This window comes from Dunckerocampus dactyliophorus, chromosome 2, assembly GCF_027744805.1.
Source record: "Dunckerocampus dactyliophorus isolate RoL2022-P2 chromosome 2, RoL_Ddac_1.1, whole genome shotgun sequence".
Lineage (NCBI taxonomy): Eukaryota > Metazoa > Chordata > Actinopteri > Syngnathiformes > Syngnathidae > Dunckerocampus > Dunckerocampus dactyliophorus.
Window position 1 is genome coordinate 30,255,830 of NC_072820.1, and position 21,448 is coordinate 30,277,277.

At 41.0% G+C, this 21,448-nt stretch overlaps 3 protein-coding genes across 3 annotated transcripts; all 3 read right to left on the reverse strand.

Annotated features, from left to right (window-relative positions):
• Positions 1-4,146: 4,146 nt before the first annotated feature.
• Positions 4,147-12,343, reverse strand: bub3 (BUB3 mitotic checkpoint protein). Its single transcript, XM_054767128.1, has 7 exons — positions 12,187-12,343; positions 10,034-10,228; positions 9,882-9,951; positions 9,600-9,751; positions 9,351-9,509; positions 9,108-9,285; positions 4,147-5,623 (listed from the first exon to the last, which is right to left on the reverse strand). Exons 2-7 carry the CDS (start codon positions 10,223-10,225, stop codon positions 5,403-5,405), a joined length of 972 nt encoding a protein of 323 aa, XP_054623103.1. The 5' UTR covers positions 10,226-10,228; positions 12,187-12,343; the 3' UTR covers positions 4,147-5,402.
• Positions 12,344-12,748: 405 nt separating this feature from the next.
• Positions 12,749-14,962, reverse strand: hmx3b (H6 family homeobox 3b). The gene is made up of 2 exons (XM_054768037.1): positions 14,250-14,962; positions 12,749-13,659 (listed from the first exon to the last, which is right to left on the reverse strand). Exons 1-2 carry the CDS (start codon positions 14,530-14,532, stop codon positions 13,085-13,087), a joined length of 858 nt encoding a protein of 285 aa, XP_054624012.1. The 5' UTR covers positions 14,533-14,962; the 3' UTR covers positions 12,749-13,084.
• A 1,446-nt stretch (positions 14,963-16,408) lies between these two features.
• acadsb (acyl-CoA dehydrogenase short/branched chain) lies at positions 16,409-20,811 on the reverse strand. Its single transcript, XM_054767576.1, has 11 exons — positions 20,679-20,811; positions 20,287-20,443; positions 20,114-20,214; positions 19,829-20,035; positions 19,589-19,759; positions 19,387-19,512; positions 19,214-19,306; positions 18,626-18,715; positions 18,417-18,554; positions 17,762-17,861; positions 16,409-16,756 (listed from the first exon to the last, which is right to left on the reverse strand). Exons 1-11 carry the CDS (start codon positions 20,706-20,708, stop codon positions 16,680-16,682), a joined length of 1,290 nt encoding a protein of 429 aa, XP_054623551.1. The 5' UTR covers positions 20,709-20,811; the 3' UTR covers positions 16,409-16,679.
• Between the last annotated feature and the right edge of the window lie 637 nt (positions 20,812-21,448).

Below are 21,448 nucleotides of genomic sequence, written 5' to 3' on the forward strand. Positions count from 1 at the left end.
CTTTTTCTTAATTGTAAGTGAAGATCCACTTAGCAGATTCCTCATGCGTGACGTGACGAAACAAGAGCCACAGTGTTTCCACCTGTAGTTTTGGTAGCCTCTTGAAGCTGTCACAACCTTTTTTAAATCATCATAAGATGCTCCCAAGGTTGATTGGTAATGGCCAACAAAAAAGACGACAGACGGTGCGAAATGGTGCATTCAAGTGCATATGCTGTGAGGAATGACAATCATTTCATTTACTGGCACTGTTTATCTTTATAGTAATCCCTCGTTTATTGCTTTGGTTCCAGACCGGACTGTGCTAATTAAATGGAATATTTTGGTAGTTAGAGCATAGAAAACCTGTTTACGACCTTCTAAATACAGATTGTAACACTATTAGAGCCCTCCAGACATGAAATAACACCCCTATAGTCACCTTTACACTCCTATTACCCAATATTGTAGACATACTGTAATAATAGACTAGAAAAGCACTTCGAGAGCACAGACCTCCACAAGCGCCATAGTTCCTCCCAATATTGTGATTTACACCACAAATATTAGTCCTACATTTATTCTATCTACATATTTAGATTGGTAATGTTAGTAAGCTAGCAGTGCTAACATGAGCATGCTAACAAATAGCATAACAGTGGTGTTTATATAAGTGTCTAGTTATGAAAATGTCTGAAAATGCTACTATGCTAACGTTAGCATGCTTGCAATGATAATATGCTAATGTTAGAATGCTAAAACCTAGCATGATAGTGTTAAGTCTTCATAAAAGTGTCTACCTATGAAAATGGCAAAAAATGCTAATGTTAACATAATAGCAATGTTAACATGCTATCGTTAACATGCAAATAATGCTAACATGCTAACACCCAGCATGATAGCGCAATGTACTGGGAAGGCTAAATGTCCCGAATGAGTTCAGAATTTTGACTGTGGAACGGTCTGAATTGGTTGAGAAATGTGGAAGTAGTTCTAAGTCTTTAGATCCGAAAAATGGGAATGTCAAAAGTGGGAATTCTTGGTATGTGGAAAATGGCATGAATGTCCGCCGGTGGTTTGTGGGACGTCTCGTCTTGTCAACAAAAACCCGCATGACTCGTCACGTTTTAGTCACCAAAGAGCCATGTTTAGCTTGTCACCGTCTCGTTTTCATCTTGAAAAAAAGGTTCGTCAACAAAATAATGTTGTCATCGTTGACGGGTACTCCGGTTTCCTCCCACATTCCAAAAATTAACCACAATGACGACTCTAAATGTCTATATGTGCCCTAAAATAGGCTGCACTTCCAGGGTGTACCCCCCATCACGCCTGAAGTCAGCTGGGATAGGCTCCAGCATACCCCCACGACTGCAATTAGGATAAGTGGCATAGAAAATGGTGGATGGACGGAAACAACACTGGGTGCTTGTGTGTCTCACCCAACATTACAGTAATCTTACTGACACCTAGTGACCAGTGTAAAATACTACATATCATCACATCTTTGAACACTGGATGCCTTTTAGTTGTACTTTTTTTCATTTAGCATTCATTTTGATGATTGAAAATAGTTGATTTGCTTCTTAAAATGTGCTTAAATATGCATATTGTTTGACTAATAGTCTGCATTCAACCATGAAACAGCACGATTTATGAATGAATATATTTCTAAAAGCCCATGACAGTGAAGCTGTATTGTCGTTTGCAGTTTTTATCATATTTTATTTCTATTTTTTCCGCTATTTAGGAATGGGGGAAAATGCACTTTTTTTTTTTACTGTACAAGACAAACTTGTACTCTTCTGTCTTTATTTCCTGTTTATGTGGTTCTTATATTCCTGCACCACCATGGCCTCCCAACCACGCTGTGGACCCTGACAGCCTGTTAGCAAGGTTAAACTTCCATCACTCTTGTTTCATTAGCTTCAACCTCTGACCCCGACAGCGCATAATGTGTCAGCCACCACATTATCGGCAAGCTATGATGATCGATGGTTAAAGGAGAGAGGCCTCTGGCGTTCTGTTGCCACTCTCCCCCGAAAGCGGGACGCCAAATGGAATGGCTCGTGGCAAGAGGCGTCAATAATGTTGTAATGTGTGCATGGCGGACAATTAGTGGCACGCAAAACACAGGCACGCAGGCGCATTGATCTGTGTACGTGCATTAGTCCGCCTAATCTGCATCGGACTCAAAACACAAACAGCACTGCACTTCTACAATTTGGAAAAGTGAGCCATGCCCATTAATGGCACGATGAAAGAGTACAGTTTTTGTGCTATTGATTTCCTCGTTGCTCAGAATCAGACACAATGTCAATCATCTGATTTTTGCATGCAAAATCCACTTCTCTGCCTGTCTAAACTGTACTGGTTACCAAATAAATGTTGACCAATAACTACAACATTGTCTCAGTCCAACGCAGAGTGTGTTAAAATAAACCAAAAAAATTAATAAAAAATAAAATAAACATAATAAATAAAACAATAAAATTAAATTAAATCAGAGCATTGTCAGTGTTTTGCAGTTAATTCCTAATAGGTAGCACCAAATTGATTTGTGGCTGTCAAAATTCATCAGTGGCAGGCCACTTGGAAGCACTGGATTGTGCCCTACAATTTTAGACTTACCAAAGACACGTTCAAATGAGGGTTAATAAATTATTGCAATTTTTAATCAGATTAAATCACACTTTTCAAATGAATTCCAGCTGTCCCTTGCTGCATCGCAGTACAAACATCACTCCCTCACTCTATCGCCGTTTAAAAAAAAATGTACAAATGGCTGCGGATGGTGGTTGAATACAGCCAATTTAAAAAATGCATATTTAAGCAAATTCTACTTATTGTCCGAAATTAAGCATTTTTAATCCTAAAAATGGCTAAATGAACTAAAATACAAATGTAAGGCAGAGTATTCTACATTGGCCACCAGGTGTCAGTAATTGTTCAGTGAGACACGTGCTAGACAGGAACTAGACTCATGACTCAGGGAACACATTTACTGTGACACTGTTCGAGCAGGAGTTTTATTCACGTCTTAAATGGATTACTTACTCTTCTTTTGTCTACTATATTGGGGTTAATAAGCGTGTAAAGCCGTTTAAATCCGCCATTACAATGCACAGATGTACTGTTATGGCGGAAGTACGCTGGAAGTACGCTGGAAGTACGCTGGAAGTACTGTCCAGACAAAAAACAAGGAACTGCTAAGGTGCGAGTCTGTTATCGTATTTATGTTTAACGTGTTATTTTCTCTGATTATATACACACTATATCGAGTAACAGGAGTGTAAAGGTGACTATACGGTTATTTCATGTTTAAGGCACATGTGTCAAACTCGTGCCCTGGAGGGCTGAGACGCTGCAGGTTTTCTCTCCAACCAGTTTCTTCAGCAGGTGATTTAATTGATGAGCTCCTTCCCTCAAACTGAAGGTGTTGATCATTAAAATCACCTGCTTTAGTGACTGGCTGGAAAGAAAACCTGCATTGTCTCGGCCCTCCATGGCACGAGTTTGACACCCCTGTTTTAAGGGCTCTAATGTTAAACAACATATTCAGAAGATCACAAACAGGTCTTCTATGCAACTACAAAAATATTACATTCATTAGCAGAAATTCACTCATTGCTGTCGGGTCTGGAACCAATTAACAACGATAAACGAGGGACGACTGTAATCATGATTCATCACTAGCTGTGTCACGAGACACTCAGTTCATGAGACAATACGATGCAAAAGATTGGGTCTACGAGACAAGACGAGATTCTAACAGTACTTAAAAGTACAATGAAAAAATATGACAATATATTGAAATACACTCATTTCTATTGCGTTACACTATTCTGCACTGTGTATGCTAGCGACCCCGCCCCCACCCACCGAGACAGAGACTATATGACTAACAAAAATGATTGACAAAAAAAAAAAGCTCACTCCGTTCGTGCCATTGTGCTATGAAACAAACGCGCCACGGCGCTGAAACCAATGTGGAGTGAATCTTCCCCCTTGCCTGCTTGGAGACGGGGAAGACAGACATGCACGCACACAGCAATATGTTAAGGCTGGCAAAAGTTATTTCATTTGTGTGATGAATTTATTTATCGTCCCAGTCCCCACAAGAAATTTCTGAACAAGAAACCTTGTCACGTTTTCATAGATCTTATTACACGAGATCTTGTGACAACCCTTTCAAATAGCCATTAGCCTCTTTACTTGATTCAAATATGGAAAAACTCAAGTATGAATTTTAAAGACTACTGTATTAGTAGATTTTTAGAATTTTGATGGACATTTTCAGCAATCAAGCTGGAGAAAGTTCTCCGGCAGAGCTGAAACACAGGATTTTACAGGTTACAATGGAGTCTGAATGTATTGAACTTGCTGATAGGAGCACAGCATCAAAAAAAAAAAAAAAATCCCTACGATTTTTGTTCGACAAACAAAAGGCAGCAGCGTAAATGCCATTTCATATTAGGCTTTGATCCGATCAGCCATCCACAATCAAGGGAATTACTGCAACAAAGCGAGCTAATCATTTCCAGGATGCTGCAGAGACGCATTGAAGCAATTACCGCTTCAGTAGAATCATTGACTCCCATCTCTTATCTTCTCTGCTTTGGGCTGAAGGGCTTCACAAATTCTATTATGATGCAATTGACAATCTTTAGGATGGGGGAAAAAAAAGTCTCCTGTTGGTCTTACTGCGAATCATTTTCATCATTTTTGGTGCGACCGGTTCTGCTTCCCCCCCAGCCGGCCGGACACAGATTACCGCAATTACTCCAGTCTTCTTCATCAATAAAGCGGGTTCTGGTTTAGGCTGTTGATGTCTCATCAGCGCCGGCCACCGTCTGGGTCATGCAGGTCGTCCAGGACACATGCCTAACCAGAAGAACTTTGATGATGACCTCAACAAAACCCAAATATGTCAAAAAACATTTTTTTTAATGAGGCAAATAGGAGGATTTCTCGTCAGAACAAAACATCAAGAGAAGAACAGAAGAGGACAAACTGCTGCGTTAGAGAGAAAGACAAAGAAGAAGGTGACTATATAAAAAGTTACACTGGATGCCAGCAGATAAAGGCGTTAAAGGTGGACTTTGAATGACCTGTGAACCACAAAAACAGGAGAGGAATCAACTAAAGCTGCTTGGAAGCAACCAAGTGTTCTTTTGTATTTTTCCTCTTGCACCTTTTATGCTAAAATACTTTGAAAAAGACACCTAAAAAACCTGCAAAGCATGGTGCGATAAGATTAAACCAAATTCCAGGGGGCTTGCATTCTGCTGTTCAAGTGTATATTCACAGCACAGTAGAAAAAGGGGGGAACCATTTTCAGCTTCTCTTCCGTTTAGCTTTTGAATGCTGTTTATGGAAAAGCCAAGAGGCAAGAGATGGAGACCGGCATACTGTGGCGGCAGAGGTCACTTGGGCTTGGTCTCTGCGTCAGTGACCTGGCGGATGTATACGGCGTCCTCCGGGTGGCTGATGTCGCCCATCTCATGCATGTAGGACGAGGCTATGGCAACCATGCTGCCGTCGTTGTTGAAGGCCAGCGAGGCGATGCTGGTCGGGTAGCGGTGAAACTGGCACAGGCGCTTCTTGTTGAATGGGTCCCAGATGTTGACGAAGCCGTCCGAGCCACCTGGATGGAATGATGGGAGGGGCTCTCAATATTAAAAACATGTACTGAAGTCATTAGACACACCTAGTAGATATAATCAAAAGTTTGGATTAAAAAAAAAAATTGTAAATCCAGATTTTCCATCCACTTTCTATGCCGCTTCTCCTCACTAGGGTCGTGGGGGTATGCTGGAGCCTATCCCAGCTGACTTTGAGCAAGAGGCAGAGTACACCCTGGACTGGTCGCTAGCCAGTCGCAAAGTCGATTTTCAGGCGATTGTGATTTGCTAAGCCGATTTTATTCCCACACACAAAGAAACCATACCCGCTTTTATTATTATAAAATCAATATTATTGGACTCCTCAGAGAAACTTCCACTGCTCTTTCTGCTGTTCTTTATGGGAGGTCACGGAAGAACAGTTGAACGACTTTTTTTAATTGAAAGGAATGCCAAAACAATCCAACCAATCAAAACATCGCACGCTCGCTCACTCCACAATACATTTATGCACGTAATAATAATGTTATTTTTGCCAGACATTTTATTTTTAGTCTGTCTTTTGGACAAAAATGCTTCTGGTCTTTTTTATGTGTGACAGTTTTATTCTAGATTTAGTCGACGAAAACTCAAGTCTAGTTTTAGTAAAAAATGAAATAGAATTATGTCAATAAGTATTGGAAATTGGATGAGGAAAAAAAACAGAGGGTGTACAATTACTCTCTCTGTATACAAAGTACACCTGTAAAAGTCTACAGGTGGACACAAAGTCAATTGCAGGTGTGAGATATCTTAAAACATAATACCCGCACAATCTAACCACCATGGGCAGGCCCAACCTTTCAAATGCAATGATTGAAAAAAATGAATAATATAAAATTTTCTTATTTATTTCATTGATGGCATCTAGGACTGCAAGGAACGATTATTTTAATAACCAATTAATCAAATCGGAATTTAAAAACAAACAAAAAAAAAACACACTTAATTTCTACCTCGCAGCACTTCTTTTAAGAAGGCATGAATGGACTTTTTCCCGCCACAAAACCATAGCAAAGAGGGCGAGCAACAGGAATTTCTTTGACACTGAAATTGACGTAGAGAAGTATAAATAATCAACTGACAATCACAAACTCTACTGCAAATCAACGAGTCACTGGCACCGTCTGCTACATGTGCATCACTAATAAACAAACAAATAAACTTCAGGTGGCTATCTTGTTTTGCCTGAAACAGGTCTGCTTTCATGGATGACTAAAGAAATGAAAAAATAGTCACATTTGAGAGGCAGTAATCGATTACCAAAATCGTTGTTGATTAATTGGATAATCGATTAATCATCGATTCATCATTGCAGCTATAGTGGCATCATGTACATTATAACTCCAATAACCCCTGCTTTCCTTGTTCTTCTTTGGCATTTGTCTCCTTTCTTCCTCTTTAGGATTTAGTGTTGGTTGGCAAACTAGCTCATTTGCACGTTACTATCAACTACTGAGCTGAAGTGTGGAGCACGTTTCTCAGTAACAAAAATATTCAATAATCAGTGGTGGCCAATAGTGGCCGTGGCCACCATTGGTTACTCTCCGGCCACTCCACCAGAAGCTGTGCTATGTGGAGGCAGGGCCAACCAACCAAACTGTTTTTTTTGGGGGGTTTTTGCCTTTAAACGCATACATAGAAGAGATCCATGTTGACAATATAGTGACATGAACGCTATATTTAGCGAGTAAGGGTGCACATATAAGTGTTTCTTGCGTCATGGGTTTAAATTAATTGTAATTAAATACAAGCCATCAACAAAAGGTGAAGAATACACCGGGAGTGAGTTCCATCTATGTAACGCTGTGAAATGAAAGTATGAAAGCTGTAAAAACAATGCAACCCAGCCCTTGACCAACAGTGTCAAAAAGGTAGAGTTTGGACACAATCCTCTGTCGCCTTGCTGCACGGCCTTCCTGGCATAACGTATGGGTGTCCAAAGTGTGGCACAGGGGCCATTTGTAGAACGTGACTCATCAAATAAAAAAACAAAAACCAAGCAAAAGTGAAAAGGAATAATGTAACTAGGAAACACTAAAATGTTAAAAACACAAAGATTTGTTTTTAAATGTACAGTAAATTCCGGTGTACAAGCTGCACATGTCCAAGTTATAAAATGACACTCATTAAATGACGCATCTTTCTGGGCGTGTTGGTTCTCTATTGGAATGAACGGAGAGAGCGAACTCTCCTCTCAGCCATTCAGCCTCTTTGTCCCAGTAGGTGGAGGCAAGGTAAGGAGGCTAAATCTGCCAGGTTAGCGTTAGCACATGTTAGCGTCGTGAGCTAACTTGAATATGAATGAAGACACAAAAGCGATTGTTTCCAAGCCAAATGCCACCTTGTGGGAATATTTCACTTTTAAACAGAATGAACAGGGTGAGTACATGAACACGACAAACTGATTGGAAAGTACTGACAATGAAGAAGGTGAATACGAGCAACTTGCATGCGCACCTCAAATATAACCATCCTCCCGCTGGAGGTACAGCAGAGCTTTCATCCCGACAGTCAATGCTTACTGACGCGTTTGGTGGACAAAGTAAATATAAACAAAACAGCACAAAGTGGTGCACACTCACAGCGTCGTTCGCTACATGTTAAGCCTTCCTATTAAGGAGTAATTCCCAATGTTAATCATTTATTCAAGTCCAATTTTCTTTAAGGAGACTTTATACTACATTTTATTTTTTGTTTTTATTGTTGTCTATGCTTTTTATTGGATTGTTTTTTTTCTTAATAGAAACAGAGAGACAGGGTCTATTTTTTATTGTTTTTGGTTATGGTTTTTATTTAAGCGCAATTTTTTGCTAAAAGAGACTGACAGTCCACTTTATTTTCATTGGGGTTTTTCTTTGTCATTTTTTGTTTCAATTTATTATGTTGTTTAATTTATTTTGTAATAAAGATCTTGACAATCCAATTACAATGTTAAATACTCTTGAGAAATTAAAGTTGATTGCTTTTGATACGATGTACTTGCATTATTATGCCATATAGTTAATGAAAATGGGCTAAAAAATGTTGACAATAAGATCGAGTAATTTACAATAATTTGTAGGATAATTATCGTCTAGCAAAATTTGTTATCGTGACAAGTGCTCGGAAGTCAAAAAGTTGCATAGGGACACCCCTAAAAGCTAGCAACTTTTTCTGGACTTATTAGACACTTTTGAAGAGTAATATGAAAGCACCTATCGCCCTCAACGAACAGCCGGTGTATATAAAAGCACTCACAGGCAGCTCAGTCTTGCTTGTGACATAAAAAAAACCCACAAAAAGAAGCGAAAGAAGAAAGTACATTTATATTTCTAAACATACTTGCTTTGCTTTTCACATTTTTCAACCTACTGCCACTGTCCTGTGGTAAACCACTAAATGGCCAATTGTTGCTTTTTTGGCAGTATCAAAAAAATTAAAGTAAAGTAAAATAATCAAATAGAAATGTGAAAAGTAGAGCAGTACCTGTAGCGAAGGTGTTGTGAACACTGTGAAAAGAGATGGCGTTGACAGGGTAAACGTGCTCCATTCCGTCCTCTTTCAGCCTGTGGCACTTGAAGGCGTACTTCTTCTTCTGAACCTCCTGGCTCGGGTCCAGGTACTCCACAGCCACGCGGCCCTCGATGGAACTCAAGACATAGCCCTGCCATAAAGAAAATTATTTGTTAGCACGTCCCGACAACTTGCCGGTTCTTGTCCCAGGCGCACCTGTTTATTGGGGAAAGCCCGGATGCAACGGGTCTGAAACTTGAGGCTGGACTCTCGCCTCTGCTGCACGTAGCCCATGTTCCTCAAGTCCCACACCAGCACACGCCTTCCTGCTGTGCCTACGATCAGCCTGTCCCCAGCCACGGACATCGTGTACACCTTGGACACAGTCGAGGATGCACATGAATAATCCAACAAAATGGTACAGAAAAAAGAAGCATCTCCTCTGTGGTGTGATGACGGACATACCTTATCGGGTTGCGAGAAGGTGCCGGCATTGCAGGGTGCCCTGGGATCCCACAGTCGAACTGACATGTCCCAGCTCCCCGTCACCATCACGTTCACCTCCGGGCAGTATTCCACGCAACGAATGGGAGCGTCGTGCTTTCCCACTATTGTATCTGGAACACAATTTCCATCCCACAATATATTTTATGCATTTGGAGGGGACATAAGAAGAACACGGTGACGACAAAATTGGACGACATAAACAGGTTCCACTGTAAAAGTGGTAATTAGGTTAGGACATACCTTGGTCCGTGTTCAAGTCATGCATTTTTAATTTTGCGTACAGGTCTCCACTCCAAGCGTGTGTCGGGTCCTGCAAGTAAAGCAGGATTGCGAGTCTAAGTCACCATGCTCAAAAGTGATTATTGAAGCTTTAAATTGCACCCCTGACGTACAAAAAAAGCACAGTCGAGAACCGGGGCTTCGTGCTGGTACTTCATCCGCATGGTGTTTGCGACAACGTCGTAGAGGCGGACCGTAGAGTCCCAGGAGGAAACTAGCAGGAACTGAGAGTTGCTTGGGCTGAATTTGACCGCTGAGATGCCATCCTCAGGTCCCTGGTTCAGTTTGTACTCACTGGAGACCATGATCTGCAAGAGTAAGTCGACAGGTTAAATGATATTAATTGACATGAAACAAAGACTTATCAGCATGAGGCTACAACACAACACCATAAATTAACCACACTTGACACTAGGGATGTCCCAATCTGATCTTCGTGATCAGGATTGGCTGCCGATCCACTGTACTTTGAAGATCAAATAATATTGGCTTCCGCCGCGAGATCGGGCCGATCCGGTTGCCGTATAATGTTCGTAACTCTGGGCCACTCTCCAACATGGTAGGTGCGGTAATGCGCCACTAAGCTGGTTGCCACTCGACTCCCGCAAGAAGAAGAAAACCCTCAATCGTGGTGGAATCTCATCACAAACACTACTAAACAGAGGTGAAAAACCATTGAAACTCCTGTTATGCAGCGTGAATGGAAGCTAGCGGGGATAGCTTAGTTTAGCAGACCATAATGCAGCTGTATGTGCGCATGCATGCGTGCCTCAGGCTGGATTTTCACCGCTTTAATGTAAGGACCATTTTACAATGCCCACTGATGACATGCAGGCTCTAAGTGAAAAAAAGACTAGAGTCACGTTTATTCTTGCACCCAGCTCGTATCAACTGTCAATTGCTATTCTCAACACACACAACACACATCTGGCCTTCAAAATAAGAGCGCCCTTGGTCACAGTTGTCTAATTGTGTAAACAAAATAAGTGCGCCATGAGAAATATCTTACATTAATAATGTGTTTGAAAGTACATCAGTGACTACATCTTCCTTAATCACAAGCACGGGCATTACAGTTTGAAGATTTTGTAACCACAGGTGTTGAGGCTGACATCCCATTAGAATAGTTAGCTAAGCTACATCCATTTCTCACTTACTGGACACAATGGACCAATGATGTATTGCATCAATAAATGTAAGGATTTTAGCATTTCATTCATGGACATTTTATTTACTAAGCCCAACAGCACACTATGCTGGTAAAATAAGTGGAATAAGGTAAAAACTAAATTCTACAAAATTAAAACAGAAAAAACGGAATTTGGGAAAAAAAACAGAATTTGGGAAGAATAAAACGAATTTCATAGGACCCTAAGAGTTTGTAAAAAAAAAAAGAAGTTATATTCTAAATCACATCACAAATTGATCTTTAACCATGTAAAAAGATGAGTCCTACCCTAAGTATTTTTGCAAGCCCATTTTTTCCAATTGTATCTTTTATTGGATGGACTTTTATTGAATTAGGGACCTGACTCACAGAGGTTTGTTACAAAAGCCAAACAATACTGTTGGTCATGCTGTGTAATAAAAAGTCAATTCAGCAATACTTGGATTGCATTATTTTAATGCTTTGAAGAGCTATTTTCATAACCATATTCAATTCCACAAATTCATCTTTGTAGCAAAAGCTTGTTTGTGTGTCTGTGTCTCTATATATATATATATATATATATATAGGAAAGGCAAGCCTATTAAAATAAAATCCGATCGGAAGCCAAAAAATGTGGATAACTGACAGTCAATTACCAACAAATTCAGTTTTTGCAAACCACGTGTCTGGTTAGCTGGTTTGGAGATTTTTCTCAAGCTGCTTCACCTCCTCTGTCTTCACTGCTACTGCATATTATAACAAGCAAAATCCAAAAGCAACAACCACTGGGTTCGAACAAGGGAACGGCTGACCAACATACAATTGAAGCTAGCTACCTATAGCTAGACTCACAACAATCCAGTAAACTACAAGTACAAAGCTGATAATTTGCATGTAACTTATATGACAAACAGATGCAGTGCACGTATGTTTTAAGATGACTGGAATACCGTTACCGGTCTGGTATTGGTGTTTCTTTTAAAAGAAAACATGCCTTTTGTCGTACAGCACATCCAAGAATTAGACCTAGCCCACCATAGCCAACTGACCCGCCGTATGCTAATGCTACTAACGCGTGTTACTTACTAGACTCTTATGACGACAGTTTATACTTACCGACGTATATTGGTGAAATCTCCTAATAATGCTCTTTTGTTCTCCCGCGTCTTCAGTTTTTGCGGAAAATGAAGCGTTTCAAAAGAAACCTTACCACGGAAAACGCAACAGTACTGCCTAAGAATCCGGGATTGCTATGAGCGTTAGCTGGACGCTGGTTGGCTGAAACGAATGTTTGAACGCCCGCCTGAGACTTTGATTGGTTTAATCGGTTCTGACTACGGTTTCCGGTGTCGTGATGCAGAATCACGTGACTATGGACCGCTTGAGCCTAGCTGGAGCCTGGCGCATGCGTATTCTGAACGTTTAGTTTACCTGGTGCAACGTTGAATACACAATCACTGTATAGTTGAACATTTTTAATTACACAAAATCACGACTTTATAAGTTATAAATGTTTACTTTGCGTAGATATCCCATAAAAAGTAAATTTTTCACTTCATTATATCCTTTTTCCAATACATCACAACCGTAAGCGTTTTTGAAACATTGCCTTTACTGGGACAACATACAGGATTTCAGTAACAATATAAGAGAAAAGTTATCTTTTTTTGGCTTCATAGTGGTTTAATTTACCATGATGATGATGATGATTGATTGTCCATTGTCTTACAAAGCATACATAAATGAAGCCTTATAACATCAAGATAATTGTATTGCACCATTGAATTAAGCAATATCAAAATATTGAATCCCACAATATAACATAACATAACACAAGCACAAGAGTGTTAAAAATACATTATGTATAATCTTGCACATGAAAATATATTCAAGCACTTTGGAGCATTTCATGACAAATGACATTAGATTATCTCTAAAAAGGGCCTGGGACATAAAAGAAGAGCACATCATAGGAATGCATTGACTCTACAAAATATACAAAGTACATAGTGTGTTAAACAGGTCTCAGTAGAGGAACCGGATGGGGGTAGTACATGTGGTGGGAAAAGGCCAGGAGAGACGCCTGGCTGCCGGGGGAGCTCCCAGCGGGACTACCGCTGCTCTCCGGAGGTCCGTTGTCGTGGTACAGAATGGGCACCCGCACAATCCTCTGTGCCGCGGCGTGGCTCAGGTTAGCCGCCTCCAACTCGGCGGCCAGCTGCCTTTTCCACTTATTCCTGCGGTTCTGGAACCAGATCTTGACTTGGGTCTCGGTCAGGTGCAGCGAGGCGGCCAGGCCAGCCCTCTCCGAACTGCTCAGGTAGCGCTTGATGTCAAAGGTGGACTCCAGCTGGAACACCTGGCTCCTGGAGAACACAGTGCGGGTCTTCTTCTTCCTGCACGGCTTCTTGTCCGAGTCTGCAGAGTCGCTGTCGGGTTTCCTCCTCCAGTCGTCCTCTGGCTCTTTCGTTTTTGCTTCGTCTGGATCGCTTTCATCATCTTCTGCACTTTCTTCTTTGGGGTCCTGCTCACTTTTGGGGGCGTCGGGGGAGCGTCTCTCGTGCAGCAACAATTGCTCCTTGTCTGACCCTGCAAATAGGAATAAATATTATAAAATTGGATGGACATTATAATAATATTAAATCATCACCAAATATGTGCCTATTTATTTAAAAACACGATCCAGATTCTTGCAGAATTAGATTATATCCGTTTTTTATTTACTTATTTAATTTGTCATTAAATATGATTGTGATTCTATGTTTGTTGTTTTATTTCATGTTGGTTTTCAGGTTCTCTGGAAGTCACTTTTCGCTTTAACTTTGTTTACTTGATAGATAATATCAAATATAATATTGACACTACTAATAATAATGATAATGAAAATGTGAAACATGCACCATGCATGATTTCTAGGGTCACAGCAAGTCATTTTTCCTTTTAGCTTTGTGATAAATTTTGCATAGTATTAAATATAACAATATTGTAATAAATAACACTCATAATTCAAATGTGTAACATGCATGGTTTTCAGCTCTTTGGAGTTATGCACAAATATTAAAAAAACAATTTAAAAAATAGTCATAGTTAAAGTGTGTAACATGCATGAAATATTTGAAGTTACTACAAAAATATAAACAGCATTGTAATGCACTGAATGAATGGACATGATGCTTTACCTGCTGCTTTCAGGTGAGCGCCAAGGGTGTACGGGTACCACCAGGGGGACGCGGACAGGCCGAGCCTCTGCGTGGGCAGCTCCAAGCGGGGCAGAGACAAGTCGGCGAGTCGGGAAAAGAAGCTGCCCTCCAGGAGCCCTTTGGACGGGCCACCCTGCAGGAAGCTCTTGGGCCTGCAGGCGGGGGTCTGGTGGTCCTCGATGTTGAGCAGGTTCTTGATGGAGAACTTGATGGGGTCTTTGGAGGACTGGCGTGTCTCTTGAGCACCAGCAGAGTCTGCCATCACCGTTTAATTCCAACAGCTACTGGATCACCATACAAGTGGAGGCAGAAAAGCAGTGGCGAAAACATGCAGAAAAAAGACGGTAACGATCCAAAAGTATCCGGGAGACGCAAGTGAGGCGAACTTTCTGCGGTTTTACAGATGCAATGATGACATAAAAGATGACATCCCAGTTAAAACAGCCTCTGTTGTCCTTGTGATTGGACAGGGACATGAGCAAATGGGATTGGATGGAGTCTGCACCGCAAGACTAGAATAGAAGACTCTAAAAGGGGGGAAAGCGGGGGTTTTGTGAACACTTATCATACAATTGGATTAAAAGAGAAGCACACTCATTCTAGAGTTTTTTTTTTTTTTTACCCCTAACCACAATCACCTGCCAGTTCGTTAAATAATTACTCACGGCATTAAAGGGACCAGAGGGCACAAATATTTGACTTCTGGTTACTGAAAATAGAATATATACTGTATGTACTTAAAATGAACTGGCCACGAATGGTTATTGACTTCCACACAATGGTCATTTTCTCATTTTTTATTATTTACCTTCTTAAAAGGCACTCAAGTACCCATACTAAAATGTATAAAACTATTAGAATTGTGCGTGAGGAAAAGTTTTACTGTACTGGATAATTGTGGCTTATATTAAGTTGCTTTGTGCAAATGCTTGGAAATCTGGCAGGTTATTTTTGCTTGTAAATGCAACCATGATCTAATCGTTGCATTTATGCAATCTACTCATTTGACATTTAAATGTTATTTATCTTCTTTCTGCAGAACGATAGTCATGATAGTCCATAGCCTTAGGAACTAAAAAAAACGTCAAGAATTGTGCATTTGTACATAACAAAAAGTGGAAAGCTAAGCTATCATTTGTTTATCTTACGTCATATGTATGCTGAAATCTGATATCTATTACTTGAAGGAAGTGCAATGTTTTGTGGCTGTTATATAAGCAAATTAGCCAAACAAAGAAAGGCTCCTGTAAAACCAAAGTAAAACATAAGCACGTTTGACCTTGGTTTCAAAGAATTACTAATTAAAGATTTCCAATTTTGGTGAGATGCATGGAAAAAGTGTGAAGAGAAGCAGTAAAAAATGAATTTACTGAACTTGCGAGCATTTTGCAGGTGGTGCGCCCTCAAAAATGTGTGTGTGTGTGTGTGTGTGTGTGAGATGAACAGACACTTCCCATGCAGCACAATTAAAAGGCCTCGTGGCTGCATTTAAAGACAAGGTGGGTGGAAGAAAAAACAAAGCAGAGTTGAGAAAGATTATCCCACCAGATGGACAGAATTTGCTGGGAAAAGCATGCAGCTAAGATGATTAATAAAGTATGACACCATAAAGGCATTAACATGCTTACATTTGTACTAAATTTGGGGGTGTTTCTCTCTCAGGACTGAAACTTTATATTTGTAGAGCTGTTATTCATTAATTGTCATGTCTAATTGTGGCAAAAAGAACAATAGGTAACATTTAAAGATTAATTACCGTATAAGGATTGTGCCAAACCATATACGCACCGTCGCTGGCCACTGTAGGTACATCTAATGAGATCATATACATGCTCTGCACTAACTGAGGGTTTCTGATACAGAAACTAATTAGCTACATCTTCTATGAGCTGTGGAAATAGAATCACCTGAAAAAGAACCCAATAATGCACGCAGGTCTTTATATCTGCACCAGCAGCACAATGAAATGAACATGGAAGCTCATTAGAAGCGACATTAGAAGCTGTGCAGTCGTGTCTTCATTGACTGGTCAAGTCCACATTTGGCTGAGAATGCTGCCATCTGGCGACCAAATCGAGGAACAGCTTGGATTTTAGGTGAATACTGGGTAAAGCATTATATTCCAACAACTCAAAAGATGAACTTACTTATTTTAATGAGATCAGGCACTGCAAAATTCAAATGAAAACGTTTGGCTGTAGACATATAACATTTATAGTAAAATCTATCCACACAGTAGCCTATGGAGGGGGAAGAAATGGAATTACTGTAACAATAAATCCATGTTGCTGTATGTTATAAACTAACGCAACATTTGTACAAAGGTCATGTGACACACACATTATGTAGGGTGTGTAACATGGAAGTATATTACTAGTGCAATGTATCAGCCAGCTTGGAGTGATCGTTTCAATTGTCATACTCCTTGTCAATAAACTTGGCCATCGTAGACAGCTGGATGTTTGTCGTGCCCTCGTAGATGGCGCCTGCATAAGGAGACAACAAAAATGCTCATAATTTTGCGCCAGAACACATTTCTTTTGGCACAGTTTGTACATTAACTTGCATTATTTTTAAACTGTTCAATATGATAATTAGAAATGCACAATAGATAGATAACATAATGCTTCTTAAGACCAATATGATCCAGATACCCGATAACTTTTTTATATCTACTTTTTTACATTTAGATTTAACTGTAGTTTGTGCACACCTAAAAAGGACTCAAGCAAATTAGGATTTGACCAACTGTACCTGTTGATTTGTACTAAATCAAATATCAGGGTACACGCTCCGAGCAGCCGGTGTGATGCCACGGAGGTGTCTGGCAAACCTTTCGCACTTTTCAAACGCCACGGCACAAGAAGCCCCAGGTGTGGTAGCTATGCTGATGTTTCAGGTGACTGACAGGGTTTTGTGTGTGCTCGATGTCCCCCCCCATCGCAGAGCATTTGGTACAACTAGCAAGCAAAATGTTTCTGAAAGTGAATGTTTGTTGTGAGCTCAGGAGAAGTTGTTAGCATCTTTAATATATAAAATTGATCAAAGTGGCCCATCATGTCCTTCAGTTTTTCTGCTTGCGGCCCTTGCTGTAAAAAGCTTAAAAGCATAGAGATTGTCTCCAATGTCAGGTTGCAGCAAATGTCGTATGCCCCTCTCAGTGGTCTAATCACAAGTAAGCATCTGTCACAAAACACCTCTAACAATGTGACACACTAATACTACCCTGACAGCAGCAACAAACTCTTGTGAGACTCATTCAGGACACATTAGCTATTGTTAAGCCTGAATACTAACAGGTTGCAAAATAATGGCCTTCTTTTTGCAGAAAAATGTACTTTCTTATCAGGCCAATGAGATATCACACCCATGCTGCTCACAGACACTAGGGGGGATATTTGCATGGTATCCAGGGATTGCTGTGATATATTAACTGCCAAGATAGTCCTCAGTTGGTGGGTTTCTAAGTCCAGACTGAAGCGTGCACCTACCGATTTTACAGTCTCTGTAGTATTTCTCAATGGGATAGTCCTTGGTGAAGCCCACTCCTCCCATCCACTCGATGCACTTGGACGTGGTTAACGCTGCCACCTGAGGGAGATGAAAACAAGTAAAACACTTTTTGCTGATACTTTTGTTTCCACTTGTGTCTCTACAAGTGTTACAAAATGGGATGTGCTAGGCCTGGGTTTAACATAAACAATCGTTACACTTGTATGACAGTTAAAAATGTTACTGAAATCACTGGTGTGGTAACCAATGGCAGGGCACATATAGACAAACAACTATTCACACTCACATTCATACCTATGGACAATTTAGAGTCTCCAATTAACCTAACATGCATGTTTTTGGAATGTGGGAGGAAACCGGAGTACCCGGAGAAAACCCCCACACACACACACACACACACGGGGAGAACATGCAAACTCCACACAGAGATACCTAATGGAGATTCGAACCAAGACCGTCCCGATCTCCTGACTGTGTGGCCAACATGCTAACCACTAGGCTACCGTGCGGCCGACCCTGGATCAGATTATCTAAATTTCCTTTGCTTCTGATGGGGAAAATGGTCAACTCCAAACAAGAGAAATTGTCACAATAGATAAAAAGAGTATGAAGGAGCGAGCAATGTGGTCTTACCTCGGCAGTGAAGTATTTCGCCATGCAAGCCTCCTTGATGAAAGGCCTCCCGGCTTCCTGCAGACGAGCGGCGTTATACGTCAGCAACCTGGCAGCTTCGATCTGCGTGGCCACGTGGGAGATTTGGTGCTGCATGCCCTGGAATGCAAAACAACACAGTCAGCCCACCACAGGAAAAGATCACTTGTGTGATCTTGTGTGTCTTTTACCTGGAAGTCAAAGATCCGCTTTCCAAACTGCATCCTCTGTTTCGTGTAGGGAACAGTCTGGTCGAAGCAGCCTTGTGCCAGACCCAGCATCTGGAACACAAGTTTGTCATGATGCAAAATGGCTTTCTAATGATGCTCTAACAGTAAAATGTGTCCCTACAGCCTGTTTATGAGCACCAAACCTGAGAAAAAAGTATTATCCCCTTCGCTTGTTTGCTCCGCTCAATGCAAAGTTTTGAAGTTGTAGCTTTTTCTGACAGCATGGAGGAAAAACCTTCTTCCTCATGGACATGGTACTGCCTTTGACCCACCCCCAGCTAGATGAGCCCCCCACAAGGACAGATTTGTATTAAAAAAAAAACCCAACAAACAAACACAGGCTTCACTACACATCTTAAAGCCCTGCCAACGATTTGTCAGTCAGCTACAGATGTATGAGCTGTACGTTGGATCATGTTTTTCTTTGGAGAATAGGCTGGACAAGACACGTCCAATACACTCTAGGTGACACTTCTGAGACAAATTTAAAATTGTTGAAAAAACCCACAATATGGGGCCTGCTTTTATTTAAAAACATCTGCTTTATACCTGAGCTGCAATTCCAATCCGCCCCCCGTTCAGCATTCCGATGGCATACTTGTAGCCGTGACCCACCTGGCCCAAAATGTTCTTCTCTGGAACCTAAAGTCCAGCAAAAAGCACACTTTAGTAGAAGTCACCTGATTAGCCTGTTCAGTATTGTAATAAACTTGCGGCTGCACCTTGACGTTGTCAAAGTTGAGTGGGCAGGTGGAGGAGGCACGCAGTCCAAGCTTATTCTCCTTCTTGCCGATCTCCAGGCCCTCGGTTTCGCGGTCCACAATGAAGCAGGTGATGCCTCTGTAGCCCTGTCCATCACAAGAGAATGTGATTTGTACTACATGGTGCTAGGATGCAACAATCGTGATGTCAGGAGTTACTCACAGCTGCAAGGTCAGCGTTGGCCATCACCAGGAATACTCCGGCTTGCTCTGCATTGCTGATCCACATCTTGGATCCGTTGATGACGTAATAGTCCTTGTGTTTTTCCGCACACGTCTTCAGGGCAAAAGCGTCGCTGCCCGACTCGGCCTCAGACAGGCAAAAGCTGCCAATCTGCACGCAAGACAGAATTAGCATTGCTGGATATGAGGAGATGCGAGCTTTCTTCCTTGTGTGTCCCACCATGTCGGTCGACAGTCTGCTGAGGTACTTCTCCTTCTGAGCCGGGGTGCCCAGCTGTTCCAAGAGCGTGTTAATCAGCGTGTTCTGGATGTCGCACAGCACGGCCACAGAAGGGTCCACTTTGGCCAGCTCCTCGATGACCAAAATGGATGAGAAGAATGTGGAGCCAGTGCCGCCGTATTCTGGGTCGATCTCGATGCCCATGAGCTGTTAACAAAAATAAAGCATTAAAAAAACACACACAAGTCTTAGTTACTTGCATGCAATGTTCACAAAGGCTCTTACACCCTGTTCAAAAAGAGACTTGATCACTTCTCCATCCATCAAAGATTCCTCATCCATCTTCGCCACAAAGGGAGCAATTCGTTCCTGTGCATACTTTCTAACTGTCAAACAAACAAAAAATGTTAATGGTGTATGAAATCCTACTACATAGCCATAGTCATCCATCAGCTCACCCGATTCCCTCATCATGCTCTCCTCCTCTGAGTAGGACTGCAGGGGAGGGAAGGAAACCACCCCGGCTGCCTGCACTGGATCCGGAGCAGATTGGGTGTATCGGCTCCCCCATGAAGCCTGGCATTGACCCCATGACCGAGTGATCTGTCTGCATGGCTAAAACAAAACTGAATTAAATGACATTGTTCCAACAACGGGAGTGCAATAATTTGTCACTGTTGCGAGTAAGTTGTTTTTAGGGCTATCTAGCTGTCCGCAAAGGTTAGCATTCGTCATGCTAATCACGATACAAACACCCACATTATATAACTCAACGGGGAAGCCATTGCAACAGAGAACCGAAAGAAAAGCTACAAAAAGACAAACGCAACGTGGTTATTCTCTTGTTTACCTTTGCGAGATTCCTCAACGCGGCAGCCATGTTTTGTTACACAATTGTTTATATGCGTATGCGTAAAACGCAATGCTGCGTTTAAATGTCACGCACGCGTAGGCCATCCCATGGCTGTTACACATTATTAATAAAATGACGGGTATTTTTCCATTAAAATTGTGATTTTAAAGTTTCGTAAAAGTAAAGAAACGCAGTTATTTCTATTATGCTAAAAGGGGCATTTGGCATTCCAATGGTCACTGTTTGTGAACAGCCATTACAATTTCCTACAGCCATTGAATGTAACGTTGACTACCTATTGGAAACTAGGGGTGGGCGATATTGCCAATTTTAGTATCACTCCGATACCAAGTGAATACAGGGCAAGTGTTGCCTAAAATGCTGATACTTCTTACTTGAAAATTTTCATTACGATTTTTGACTTTAATTTGTCGATCATGATTATACTGAAAATAAAGCACAGGCCAAAGATTATAAATACATATATCTATCAACACACTTATTTCTGAACAATTCTGAACAGCAAATGCAACAATATTAGGTAATGGAATAATATTAACACAATTTTATTCCAAACAATAATTTGAGCAAAAATAAAGTCAATAATGAAAAATAAATAAAACGCTCATTCAAATCATAGGGTTTTTTGCAGACAAACAAAAAAACAATATAAGATAAGATATGCCTTTATTAGTCTCACAGGGGGAAATTCCAGTTTTACAGCAGCGAAAGTACAAGAGCAAAGCACACAAGAGCAGATAAAGTGC

Coding starts and splice junctions, on each gene's coding strand:
- bub3 (XM_054767128.1), bottom strand. CDS start 10,225: ATGGTCTCCAGTGAGTACAAACTGAACCAGGGACCTGAGGATGGCATC. Junction 9,510..9,599: donor CCTTCTCGCAACCCGATAAG/GTATGTCCGTCA, acceptor ACTGTGTCCAAG/GTGTACACGATGTCCGTGGC. Junction 9,286..9,350: donor GGGCTTTCCCCAATAAACAG/GTGCGCCTGGGA, acceptor TCTTTATGGCAG/GGCTATGTCTTGAGTTCCAT.
- hmx3b (XM_054768037.1), bottom strand. CDS start 14,532: ATGGCAGACTCTGCTGGTGCTCAAGAGACACGCCAGTCCTCCAAAGAC. Junction 13,660..14,249: donor CGCTCACCTGAAAGCAGCAG/GTAAAGCATCAT, acceptor TCCTATTTGCAG/GGTCAGACAAGGAGCAATTG.
- acadsb (XM_054767576.1), bottom strand. CDS start 20,708: ATGGCTGCCGCGTTGAGGAATCTCGCAAAG. Junction 20,444..20,678: donor CGTTGAGGAATCTCGCAAAG/GTAAACAAGAGA, acceptor GTTTTGTTTTAG/CCATGCAGACAGATCACTCG. Junction 20,215..20,286: donor GAGCATGATGAGGGAATCGG/GTGAGCTGATGG, acceptor TTTGTTTGACAG/TTAGAAAGTATGCACAGGAA.